Raw genomic sequence first — 13602 nt, 5'->3', positions numbered from 1 at the left:
ACCTCCATTGAATTTAAATCGAACTATTTGCACTGATTAGTTAACACAATATTGGCTTATGATAAACTAGGCTATTTTGTTAATTAATTAGGATAATATTACATTTTAAAAATAATTTGTAGGGAGGGCTTTTCGGCTTATAGTTCTGCTGACTGAATTACTAATTTTTATGCTTAATCAATCAATGGCATTGGAGACTTTAGGTTGTATATGTATGTTGAAATGGTAAGTAAGAGCCGGAATGCCGACTACAGCTTAGATATAAGAAAAATCTGACATACACACGCGAATTCCCATACAATCGCCGAGTCTGGGACCATAAAAAACGTTAAGTGGTCGTAAATCAAAATTGTGCAAGAATGGGAAAGTTCGCAAAGTTCTTCCTTTACTACTTTGCGAGGACACGGAGTCCCTTCGCCTATTCGGTCTTATTGTCCTCTCTCCGGTATTTATTTCCAGATACTCCCGGGCCAACAGAAAGGAACTACCAGCAGTTCCGGAAATTGGCGGCGGGAGCAGCTGGAGCGGAGCATCCTCGCTGTGGGCCAACGCCAATCCAATTTCGTGCATTTGCAGTCCATTGAGTTTCGCTTAAATTTTAATGAAACTAAGCGGTCGCCTCCCATCCGAGAACATATCCCAACGATTTTCGGGGCCCAGACATCAGCACCCCCGCCTTTATTTGCCCGGCTGCGACGCCATCAAGTTTTAATATCAGCATTTTTTCTCTTAATTTTTTGCTTTGTTTACAAGTCTCTGTTTTGATTGCTTTTGCTCGACTTGGGATTCCGGAGTGGAGCACTCCGCTGGGCTTTGTTCAATTTTGTTGATTTTGCGACGACTTAATAGAGTCACTAATTGTTGTGTACAAAGCTTTGCCTGCCGAACAATCTCACAGAAATCAGCGAATATTGTTTAGAACTTGCCATTGACTCTGAATTTGTAAAAAAAATTTAAAGTAACACACTTGTTTAAGGCGCCCATTGAGTATTTTCGAAAATAGAGAATTAAAAAAATACAGCAAATAACTTTGAAAATTACACTCTTAAACCGAATTAAATACTTCGCGAGAAATTGATATACCCAAATATCCCAGTCATATGTTAAACCTTTTGAGATATCAGCTGTCAGCAAAAGCTCGATTTTTTGCGATTGTAAAACAGTTATCCCTCTTTATTGGTTTACCTGTAATATCGATAAGAAAGACGTTTCAGTGGAGACTTTTGATGATCTCTGCGGCCCCGATCAGCTACTGATTACCACCCCTAATTATTTTTACCTCTTCCCACGCAACATGAACGCAGATAACTCGAGGTACAGTAATTTTTTAAGATTATATAACTACGGATTTGGTTTTATAAAAATTAACGACTATAAAAACTGTAAAAATCGTGACGATTGCAAGCCTTCAGCATAATAATTAAGTGATCCAATTTGTAGAAAAATGTGTGGTCGAAACAGTCCTAACTAGTACTTGGCTTTATTTAATGTATGTAATATTAATATATTTTTACTATTCCAGCAGTCTACTCAATAATGAGGATGTTGCGCCTGGAAGCGCTGATGGACCTGACCTCTACGACGAACCCCTCTTCCCAGCTTTTCTGGAGGCGTACCTCAGGTTTTATCGGAGAGTGCCGGAGGCTGAGAGGGAGAACACAGAGAACTACATATTGGAAATGGTTCGCAACAGTGCGGAAGAAACAGAGACAAATAGTTAAATAAAATTTAAGTAAAAGTTTACAAAATTAAAATCCGAATTAAGAAACCACATTTGAAAAGTTGAACCTTTTTAAAAAACATAAATATTTAAAAATTTGTAGAGCACCAATACAAATGAGAAGGCATAACAGCTATTCAGATGACTCAATTCAGCGTAAAGTTGAGAATTCGGAACTGGCGGACATCATCATAACTTCGTTTACGGTTACATTGGCCGTTAAAAGTAATTACCCAATTTCACGGACACCTCAACGTAAACAGCCACGACAATCCACTGGAAGTTGGGCGGCCGTTAAGGAACAACGAAGGTCCCGGGGCGAAAATTAAGAACTGGTCGTTAACGAGACGAGTGGCATGGCATCGCATTCTCATTAACACGCCAGTCCGGTTTCAATTTCCCGTTTAATTTTTCTTTTCATTATAAATGGCTCTCCGCATGGCCAGTAAAGCCTGCGCCAGCGGATTCTGCTGGCAACTCCGGAGTCCGGAGACCCAAGAGGCAAAAAGCCATAAACAATGCGCTCCGACAACTGCGAAGAGTTGATGGACAAAATAATGCCTGATGACATTTATAATGAGCAAAATGTTGTTGCTTTTCGCCCATGTTGTTTCTGTGTAGCTGCTGATAAGTGGAAATTCGCTTCATGTGGCCGAAATTTGCGCTTCATAGCATAATAAATCTGAGCACTCCACTTACCCCACCACCATCTTTTCTGGACAAAAAGTTTTATTATTATTTAAAGGCATTATTACCGAAGCTTGGGTGGCAGATTAAATATCTGGCAGAGAATCACGGACCGAAGGAACTGTATAACAAAACTATAAAATCTAAAATTAAGAAGAAAAGAGGGAAACAGTTTCACAATATTTTTTTATCAAAAAGTACATAGTGATACTCTTTATTTAGGAAAAATTTTCAACATAGGAAATAAAGTGGGACATTCTTATTAGCATCAAAATTATACATTAACGGTTCTGATTCTGAAATGTATACCATACATTTTTATGAAACCTTTTGGCAGAAATTATTTAATACTGCCCTCTCAAAATACTTTTCAAAGTTAGTAAGTTAGGAAGAGATTTTCGTACTTTTCCTTGTCGCTCAACAAGGCGGACTTGCCAATTATGTTGTAAAATTCGTTTTTTGCCATCTTACTAAATTTAATGTAGCCCAGTAGGGTTTTTACATATTTATGGTGGATGAGCTTTATCTTGCTGTCCTTTGGCTCATCTGGACGATGAACACCTTTGTGCACAGTATCTGGATTCTTCTGGTTGCTATCGCAAATTGCCTTAGAAGTACCCGGTTGTCCATCGAGTTCTGAGATTTCATCCTCGCTATCTTCCGAACTTGATTTAGGTATCACCATTTCACCGACACCACTATCAGTTCCTTCTTTCTTATCGTCAACAACATCCTCCGAAGGCTCCTCTGTAACATGTTCGATTAGTCCATTCACCGTTACGTAAGACTCTATCATCTTGAAGCGCTCGATCTCGGGCAAATATCCCTCGCTAATAATGGTGTACTGCTCAAAGACATCGGAGGTCAGAAGCAGGGCGTCGTAGCAGTTCATGGTGGTTCCAAAACGGCTCCTCAAGTACTGGGTAAATAAATGAATGGGAAATTTAAGGTAAAAAACGTAATAATAATAGGTTACATCTAGAAAATCAAATAAAAAAGCAAGAAAATCGCATACGAAATTCTTTATTACCTCACCTTTACAGAAATCTCGATGAGTTCCTTGTTATTAGTGTTGTGAGCGTACTGGAAGAGCTCGACCAGATCGCTGATCACCATATTGGGTGCCCTGACCTTAAGGATCGCCGCACAGTCGGAAGTGATCGACTGCACAAGCCAGGTGGAGCCGCAGCTGAGTAGCTCCATTATCATCAAGTTGGTGTTCTCCTCCAGCTTCTTCTTGTTGTAAGTGTACACATAATGGAGGAACTTGGCGAACGTTTCCGGCTTCACCTCGCTCAGGCGGAATTGGCCCGATTTGGATTCCTTGAAATCGCTCAGGAACATGCGCTCAAAAAACTCCGATGCACTGGCCAAAATTACCTTGTGGGAATCGAAAGATTCCTTCCCGACAATTATTTGACAGTCGGAGAACTTCTTGTTCTCCAAGAGATTAGCAAAAGCCGGTTCTAGCCTGGAAAGTCAGATGGAATTCGAAACAATCTTAACATTGTGTGGTGTATACTCACCAATCATCCATTTTAGTTTTTTCTTTTGCGCGTCTTTCTGGAACTGCTGAAAAAAGGAGATAATAAACTTCTAAGCTCTCAATGATGTTATATGTGTAATAATTTATGTAAGGAAGTACTACATATATACATATAAGTATGTTTTCTTCTTTTTTGAATGATAAGCTTAGATCCGCATATTTCTCAGTGAAGATGTTTTTATTCTTTTACTTGTATGTTTTCCTACACTTTCAGTATCGTATTTCGCTAAAAATGCCTATTTCACAAGGGGCTTGCAATCTTATTTCTGGGAACTCCCTTTTTCGTTTGATCAAAACTATGTAAAGCTCACATACACAATGAATGTTCATATATGTAATTACAAATGTGTGTACTTGAACACATTTATGCCAACTTACCTTATCTATGCAAACTTGAGAATTAAACTTTAAAAAAGACGACCCTCTGATTCACTGGAAAATTTCAAACTGACTGTCGCGAAGCGTTCAAACTGGAGATGGAATAAAAAATGATCCAGTAATCGGTTCTTGAGGCATCGATAGTTTAACGACTATCGCGTTCTGCTTGAACGATAGTTTTCGATTATTTTTTTATATTTTTAAAACAGAAAATATGTTTATACATTTGCGTTTTTTATTGCAGCTAACTAATATTAGTATCATTAGAATGAAAAGTAATGGCGCAATTTTAAATGCAGTTTTTTTATTTTTTTGTAATTGAGAACAAATATACATATAAGAAATTAACATTTATTAGAAATATAGTTAGTTCTGTTTAAACTTTAAAGTATTGAACAAATGGGTATTTCTGGATCGAGACTTAATCATTTTATTTTTGCAAACTCATCAATTTCATGAATGGTTTGTTTATTCAGTTGTCGGCACATTGGATAAGTATTATTTACAAACAATGGTGAGTGATATACTTATAATAAATATATGCATGTACAAATGTTGATGGCAGTTGCAACATATTTTCAGAACTATCATTTACCTATTATTGAAGTTTTCATTCGAAGTCAAGATTCATTTTATATCCAATATCCAAGTTAAGCTGGACTTAAGTCGTTTTGCCGAATTTATCTGCAATAATACATTCAATGAAACTGCACCCAATGACAACTGTGAAATGCTTAACTAGTGGTGTCTGTTTGGTCAGCTCAAATATAAATTATCACGAAATCTGTTTGCTCCAATGGACCACTCGGTGGTCAGGACTCGGACTGCACACTCCGTGGTGTGTCAAAGACATCAATTCGTTGTGTGTCCGGGCGAATCCTACAGTAAATTTTGTGGTCCCGCCCCGGACTAGAGTCCTGAACAATTGACCGACTCCATTGATGGCCGGTCAACGCCCACCCACCCGTAAGTAATTAGGAAATTTGCGAAATTTTCCATTTGCCGGACATGAATCTGCAAATCTGGCGTGTCCTTGCTGCCAATTCTCGTATCCGAACGTTGGAAACCGCATTATGCACACAAACGAATCCCATTTGCCATTTGCCATCGAACACTTGGCCATAGACTGTGTTTGCAAGACAAATATCAGTTAATTATTACACAACTCGTCCTTAATCCATTTATAATAATTCATCTTGGTCAGCCATGGCACACTTGGTATTGATATTTGCCCATGGACTCCGATATTTACCCACAGCCTTTGGGTGTAGGATTACAAATGATATACATTTGTATAAATGGCAGCTATGTAAGTAGCTATTATGCATATTTTTGTGGGATTTATAGATTTTACTCGCCTAGACTTTTTCGATAAAAAAATCGTTTGACTTTTCACAAATATAATCTACTTGTTCCGATATTTTTAAAGGATTTATTTTTTACTGTAGACTAGTATTTTGCTCAATTACTAGAAGAGTTACTTATGTTGGTCGAAAAACACGACTTTTTTGTTCACATTGTAGAAATGTTCTTTTTGTAATAAACTATGTTGTGTAAAAATATGAGTATCATATCACACAGAATCTGAAAAACTTATATTTTTCCTTATTTTTGTATAAAAACGTTATATTCTTTTAAACTATTTTTTGAGATATAACACCCTTTAATAAATGCTCGATTATCAATATCCTTTTTTTCTTTGGTTTAATCTTATTTCACAGACATTATTTAAAGTATTAAAGGGTAGTAACTGTGACTGCAAATAGTTTATGGGCAGTTGTACTTCGAATGCCCAATGCTTTTGGCCGTGCGTGTGCGTACAACTTGAAATTGATTTACTTTTGCTGCAGGCCAATTTGGCACGCTCATTTGGCCAGGTCATGACTTGGCTTGTAAGAGTTGGCCAACACGCTCGTAATTAAGCGCTGCTGTGTCCCCGGAGTGTAGTTAATGTTGTGGTGCCATAAATTTGACTTTTGCCTGTGTTCCGATGTCTGTGAACTGGGTTATTTACGGCCGGAAGCTGCATTTGTCAGGTGAAAGGAGTTCCGTGGGTTGAGAGCAACTGGCCCAAGGCTTTTTCACATTAAATTCGGTAAACACTTTGCCCACGCAATCTTCGAACTTTGAACTTTCAATTGTTGGATAAACAATTTTATATAACTCACGCTTTTATGTTTAAAATATTTTCAATTTTATTTTACTTGTTTTTTAAGAAACAAATGTAAGATAGATATTTCAGTAAAATAAAATATATTTTATTTTTAAGCATATTTACTGCAAACATTTATTTTTCTGATTCAATAAAAAAGAACTATCTTCATGCAGAAAATATTTGAATATACTACATACGAAAATAAATGTATAAAAATAATAAACAAATACCTAATAAATTACAAAATAACAAAATTCATGTGTTCATCTTTGTTTATTAAAATATTCTAGCCTACTAGTCTTTGTTAATTAATATATTCTAGCCTGCTAGTGCATAAAATGGAAGATTCTCTTACCATTAATGTCTGCCAACATTTATCATTTTCAATTTAAAATTTAAAGGTCTTTTTCGATATAGCCTTTTTTGATTTTAAGGCTTTCCCATCAACATCGTTTGCAAACCATTCCTTTGGTCGCTTTGACATCGCAGGTAGACATAATAGAGCAGCAATCAAACTGGGCGACACACGCCACTCTCAGTTCTGGAAATTTTGCCATTTAAGCTTGTTTGTTGTGGTGGTAATTTGCCTGCGACATGAGGACTTTAAAGCTACGCACTCAAACACTTTCATTTCGAGGGCCCGAAGGGGATGACATGGTGAAAAAGGAGGTTTGGTTTGGGAAAAACTGCACTATCAACAAGTTTTTGTTGCTTTTCCGCCTGCAAAGTGCATTCGCCAAGGAAACTCCGGCTTCGCGTCGAAGGAAACGTTACAAAGATGCGACAGGAGCCTCCCATCATCAACATCTAAGCGACGGTGTAAGTACAGAGAAAAAAATATCTTTGGCATTTTTTTATTGCAAGGTAATAACTCTTAAACTAATATTAATATTGTCTAATATTTGTTAAGCAAACAAATAACACAAGTTTCATTTTAATTCCTGGGTGACCCCTAATTAAAAGAAAAGAACAATCTGATAATACTACACTATTAATGTAGTTAAGTATTTGTAAATAATATAATTGTATTAAAAAAAATATATACTCATATTCCAAAAATGTATACTCTCATTGCTTAAGAAAAAATCGAAAAAAATGTTTTTAATTGATAATTAATTTACAGATTTTTTCCTGTACACATATTTGTATGTGTAGCTGTCTTCTTGTCGACTTGTCCATCTGCTTGGTCGTTACATCGTGAAATATGACAATCTACGGCGAAGTTAAAATGTAGGTGGAAGGAAGTTGGGCTGGAGGACTCCGGCACTCAGGTGTGCACGTTTATGGACAACATAATGGCGAAATCGAGTTGGGCGCAATATAACACCCACGAAGCAGTGAAAGGATAGAGACATATGCACATACGTAGGTGAGAGACAAGCTCATGCAAATATTCATAAGGAAAATATTAAAAATGAATTACCAGCTCTGACGTACGTAAACAAACGCAAACTTCGAGAAACCCGTCGCGAAGTTGGGAGCTACCCAAAACCCTCCCATCAAATCCCACCGAGAAATGCTGCATGAGGGTAAACTTTGTATTTTTATGTGCCATACGCAAGCACTGGTACAAATACATATATATATTTAATAAAAACCCAGAGTTGTTTGGAGCTAATTCACTGACAGTTTACCCTTCCTTGCGTTTATCTTTAAAGGGTTGAACACCAGATTTTATACTGTATTTTCTTTTCTTTTTCTAAAGTGTGATAAAACAAAATATTCAAAATAAATAAAATGAAATTTATTCAGCGGCTTAAAATTGTATGTAAAAAATAATTAAAGGTATTTCAATTAATTAAAGGTATTTCAAAATATCGGAAACTTTAATGCACATTTTCGGAATATAGCCCCAAATGAAATCCGATTTTTTTTCTGCCAGAAGCTTTGAATTTTCAATTAGGCGAACATCGCTGATTTCCCACACAGCCGAAGACACAGGCAGGCGCAAATTCAAAAACCCATCCGCGTGAAGTCGTTTAATTTGCTCATCTTCTTCTGGACGCGTTCGTGCACTCGCGGCGCATCCGGCGGAATCGTGTACGGCCGTAGTCCTTGTGCCTTCGTTTGCCGTTCATGCATGACCACGCCAGTGTTTTCGCTCCCCATTCGGTTTCATAGATGCCCATTGCGCACATTGGGGCAAAACGGTGAGTTTTTGATTTCAAAGATCTGGAATTGGTTCCTTGCTAAAATCTTCCTAAATCTTGTATCTCCAAGAAGTTTAAACCAAAATTTGGTTAACATCTAGTAAACTGAATTTATGTAAAAAAGGTAAATATACAAAAAACAAAAAATGTAATTTAATTTAATTTAATATAACTTAAAATTTTAAATAAACAGGTAAAATTATTAAATTTATTTTTTAACAAGACAAAACATTTCTTTTGACCAAAAAATAAAGTTCTTCTGAACCACTGTGCACCGCTTACATTTCCGCTTCCTTCTTTGGCAACTCGATGTCGCCTTTGGGGGTCCTTGGAGTCCGGAAAAAAGCAACATTTTCGATTCGATTTTTTGCCAATTGCCCGAGACTCTGTCCTGTCGGCGTATGACGAATACGTTGTGTACGTGCCGCCGACGTTACTCATACGCATCGTAGGACTCAGCCGACATCACAGCTCCCACGTCCGCGATATATGTATTTTGAACTTGCAGAACGCCAGAACAAGCCCCTTTAGATCCCTGGGCGATATTTGTTTTTCGCTTTTGCATATTTTGCGGGCAATTTGGGTAAAAGGATTTCCACACTCTGCGACGGCGTCTCGACATTGCGGCTTTCGTTTTCCCTTTAGTTCGGCGCACACATTTTGCACAGCGCCTCAGCAAATCGCTCACGTAAAATATGCACGCGTTTCCTCGGCGGTTTTCGCTCTCAAGTGCCTGCAATTCAATTACATTTCGATTGATTTTCGTGTTTGGCCCCGAATCGAGGAAGAACCTCTTGGTCTGGATATGCATGGAGCGTGTTTTTGGGCGATTTACGAGCGTGAACCGGCATTTTCCGTAAGTGAGGTTTGCATGGCAAACGGCGTTGTCTTACACTTCAGAAAACCCGATTTTGCGAATAACAATACGTTTTTATTTGCTTTTCGGTCATAAATCACAAATGTCGTTTATTAGTTTAGAAGTTTTTTCATTGATCCCTCATTTATAAATACAGAATCAAAAGTTTTGGTATAAACCTAAATTTTAAATTTTCCAAATATTATTCCGTTAAAAAATCTTTTTTATTTATTTAATTACTGAATTTAAACAATCCTAATTATTTCTCATAGATTAAAGTTTAACTTATTTATACTTTGTTTTTCTTTTATTTTCTGGAATGAAATTAGGCAATGAAATTCTTGCTTCGGCATTCACTGGTATCAGTGTTTTTATTGCAGACGGCGAGACAGTTGAAATGAAAAGCTGAAATCAGTGATACACAAAGCAAAAAAAAAGCCATTGAAATCGTAGAGATACACAGATGCAGATACGCCAATAAATGAACACATATGTATATAGGATATGTATGTATACTCTTGTGTTGCCCTTCGCATATTGCTTCCTTTAAACAAAAAAGAAATCGGGCAGCATGCCGAAAACAGATAAAGTTAAATGGGGAAAACGCGAGAGTGGGTCAACTGAGAAGCGAAGGCAAAGATTTTCGTTTTTTTCCGGAGGAGAACACCTCCACATTTGAATAGGCCAAGAATTACTGATTTAAATCCAGTGTTTATCCATATAATCATCCACCGAAGCCTCAAGAAAACCCAATAATATATGATGAGGATCCCAAAACGCCTTTCCACCCATTTAAATTTATGTGTTTTAATCAAACCGTAGGTTTATCCAACCGTATTGATGCCTCAATTATCTAAATGACTATGCCACACGTTTAATGGCTCTTTTAGCAATAAATAGCAAAGCCAAATATCCTTTGGCCTCAGTAGAAAAAGTCCTTCGTATCTTTGCTCATTAACGGGTAGACAAGGTAATAGGAATCAATTAAAATCTGAGAAATCGTATCGTTAGCAGGCCCAAGGCCATATCAGCATATCCGTGGGTTTCGCTGAGAGTCCTCCAAAATACGCCCACGGGACCCATTCACCTTCAAAATGGCCCAACATCAAACCCAATCGCCTGTGTACATATGTACATTGCAAACTTGGTTTGTCTTTTCAAAAGTACTTTATGTTCTTGGTCGGCGAAATGGGATTCCGCCTTTCACCACCGTTATCAGCGCACATTCAAAGTGAAACATTTGATGAGAAAATGGAGGAGGTAGTTTTGCATCCTGAACATACGTATAGAAAGACTGACAAGCTGGGTGCATGCAAATAAAATCTATAGATACCGATATCGATAAAGACGTTTGATGCATTTTGTCTTATTTTTATTGAGTTTTCTCGTGACTGTGAAGACAACAAGATACATATGTTTATCATCGAGTTTTTCAATGTTTTTTTTTTCAAATTGAACCCGTTTTACAAAGAACAAGTTTAACACAATTAAGGACTATAATATCTACACTAGTTAAACCCATTACATTTTTTAAATATTGAAATATTTTTCATATAATATATTGATTTTAGGAGAAGCATTTTGAAAACTCGCGCTGAAAGGAAGCTGCAGATGGCAGTCAAAGGAATCGGAAGGGCAGATAAGCGGTCATAAGATTATTTTTACTAGTGACCCGATGCCCATAAAAATGAGCGCCCGCAGCAGCGACTTTGCGGCGAGGACATCCTGCATCGGAGCTCGAGTCCCATGTCCTGGCTGTCCACCAATTTGCTTTGTTGTCTCAGAGTCCCGTCTGCCGTTTTATGAACTGCGAACTTATCTTCCGCCTTCGCCCTTTTTCAGCACCAGCCTTTATTTTGGCATCGACGGATGTTGAGGAGCTTCCAGGCGATGATAAAAACGAGGCTGTGACCATAAACTTTTACGGTCTCCTTAGGATTGCAGGGCGGCAATGCCGTCGAGTGCCATATATTGTTGAACACTTGAAATTGATGCCCGATTGACACCATCTAAGTGCAGCGAGAACACGGCGGAAATTACAAAATTTAACACTTGATGGGCTTGACTGTTACCTATTCTTGGGGGTAGTTAAAAACATACACTCAAAATAGTTGAAAGTGCCAATCCATAGAATGGTTTACTTTACACAAGTGATAATTTAACCATTACTTTATTTGATAGTTAACAAACAACAGGTTGGTTTCTAATATAACCTTTCAATGATAATTTTTTCGGAATGCCCACTACACTTTATTGGTTCGGAAATGTCCATTCCGCTGCACTGCGTTACAGAAATATTATTTTTTCTATCCCATTCCATTTCAAAACCCAATATAAAATTTAGTAGATTAATTTTACAATCCCCCAGCAGACCATCCGGAGTGCTGACCTGGTGCCAGTAATTTAGATCTCATTTGCTCCATGCTTGTGCCCTCCAGACGGACATCCATTGAAGTGGGCATAGCCTCCACTTCTGCTCGCTTTGCCTGATTCGGTGGGGCCTTGAACTTCATGTCGATGGTTCCGCCACTCAGTGGATCATCGGTGGCCTTGGCAATGGATCGTAATACCCCACTCACATTGCGTATACGCACGTTGGGTTTCTCATTGGGTGGCTCTGGATCGGAAAGCGGTGGCTCCCCAGCGATCTGATTACTCATCTTGGAAAATCGAGAGTAAATCTTGTACTGATCGAAGTCAAAGACCTTGCCGTGGTTGGCATACTGCTTTACGGTTTTTCTCCTTAGCTTTTTGCGTTCCGCAAAATCACGGGTAGTGGCACCCACGGCCACCAGGGCGACGTGGCTTTCGCTGTGCTCCAGGTGGAATCCATCGCTCTGGCAGCTGCTGATCACAGACCGAACCACATCACTGCAGTCCACTCTGCGCCCAAGGAGATTCGTTAGCCCAGTGGCAATCTTCTGAATATTTGGTGGATCGAATACCGCTCTGGCTAGCGGAGTCAGCAAAATTTTATCCCGCGGATCATGATACTGGGGCAGCAAAGCACAAAACTTCTTAACCGCCAGCAAGCCAGCCTGCTTTAAAGTCAGATAAAGCTTTCCGCCACCGAGGCGGGGCTGCCCGTTGATCGGTTTCTGGAACGTGTACGTGTAGATATAAACACTGCCACCACCATTGAAGACCAGACGCCACATCTGATCACGGCCACTTTGCTTTAGCTGTCGCATCTTGGGACCCAACTCGAATATCACCCGGTTGGCAAAGTCCAGGCTCTCCATCTTATCCGAACCGGAAGCATCTCGAAAGTCTGGACAGATCTCGGCAAAGGTCTCACACAGCATCTGAAAGTCGAATTCTTTGGCACGCCCTTGGTTTCCGCTAGCCATCGTAATCTAGAAATAATTAAATCATTATAAATTAAATATATATGTAAATAAATGTATTACCAATTTTAAAAGATTGTTGAAAATAAATTTAAAATACAGATATTCTCAAGAAAAATCTGTTGTATTTGTAATTTGATTCTCTTGTTTATAAAGAGAGTCGGTTTAGATTTTATGTAAACAATTCAAAACTGCGCAGCTCCGCGATTTTTATTTATTTGCTCCTCTGAAACGTTTGTTCTCGCGGAAAGTGTGATTGCAACTGACTGGACTCAACGAATCAACCGAATTTGATATTCTTATGGAAACTGATCGAGAGCATCGATAATTGTGAGGGCACAGCGAAAAAGCCTACAATTCCACTAAATTGCATTATTTTTTATTAATTAAAATAAAATAAATATATTTTTTATTTAAATATTTTTTTTTTGCAAAAAATTTTATAAAAGTATATAACATAAAATATTTAAATATAAATTCATAAAATATAATTTACTTTTATAATAACTGTGTAGAGTAAACTAAGGTTTTAAACATTTTGATCTCCCCACCGAATTCCTGTTTTTTCAAGATTTGTGTTAAGTAACAATATAATCGAGCTTTGCCGCTTTTACTTAACCTGCCTGCGGCTATATTTATGTGGCCATGTGTGAATAACTTGGCGACAGAAAGGACGAGGCCGCTTTTCACCTTCGAATTTAATGAGCTTCCACGGCACGTGATTATTAGGCGAACGAGCGTACGTGTAGGATTCTTTGCCCAA

At 38.1% G+C, this 13602-nt stretch overlaps 2 protein-coding genes across 3 annotated transcripts; both read right to left on the bottom strand.

The window, feature by feature from the left end:
• Positions 1 to 2631: 2631 nt before the first annotated feature.
• LOC108060789 (kelch repeat and BTB domain-containing protein 3-like) lies at positions 2632 to 4420 on the bottom strand. 2 transcript variants are annotated; one of them, XM_070215639.1, is made up of 4 exons: positions 4332 to 4420; positions 3934 to 3979; positions 3443 to 3878; positions 2632 to 3326 (listed from the first exon to the last, which is right to left on the bottom strand). In XM_070215639.1, the coding sequence occupies exons 2-4, from the start codon at positions 3942 to 3944 to the stop codon at positions 2784 to 2786; spliced, it is 990 nt and encodes a 329-aa protein (XP_070071740.1). In that variant the 5' UTR covers positions 3945 to 3979; positions 4332 to 4420; the 3' UTR covers positions 2632 to 2783. The 2 variants fall into 2 exon arrangements, with proteins under 2 accessions (XP_070071740.1, XP_017002140.2); XM_017146651.3 differs by having other exon boundaries at positions 3934 to 3976; positions 4332 to 4396.
• Positions 4421 to 11682: 7262 nt separating this feature from the next.
• LOC108060790 (uncharacterized) lies at positions 11683 to 13090 on the bottom strand. Its single transcript, XM_017146653.3, has 2 exons — positions 12903 to 13090; positions 11683 to 12848 (listed from the first exon to the last, which is right to left on the bottom strand). The coding sequence occupies exon 2, from the start codon at positions 12840 to 12842 to the stop codon at positions 11847 to 11849; it is 996 nt and encodes a 331-aa protein (XP_017002142.2). The 5' UTR covers positions 12843 to 12848; positions 12903 to 13090; the 3' UTR covers positions 11683 to 11846.
• Between the last annotated feature and the right edge of the window lie 512 nt (positions 13091 to 13602).

This window comes from Drosophila takahashii, chromosome 3L, assembly GCF_030179915.1.
Source record: "Drosophila takahashii strain IR98-3 E-12201 chromosome 3L, DtakHiC1v2, whole genome shotgun sequence".
In the NCBI taxonomy this organism is placed as follows: Eukaryota; Metazoa; Arthropoda; class Insecta; order Diptera; family Drosophilidae; genus Drosophila; species Drosophila takahashii.
The sequence above is the reverse complement of the archived record's forward strand: the minus strand, read 5'-3'. Positions and strand labels throughout refer to the sequence as shown.

Coding starts and splice junctions, on each gene's coding strand:
- LOC108060790 (XM_017146653.3), bottom strand. CDS start 12,842: ATGGCTAGCGGAAACCAAGGGCGTGCCAAAGAATTCGACTTTCAGATG.
- LOC108060789 (XM_070215639.1), bottom strand. Junction 3,327..3,442: donor TCATCGAGATTTCTGTAAAG/GTGAGGTAATAA, acceptor TTATTTACCCAG/TACTTGAGGAGCCGTTTTGG.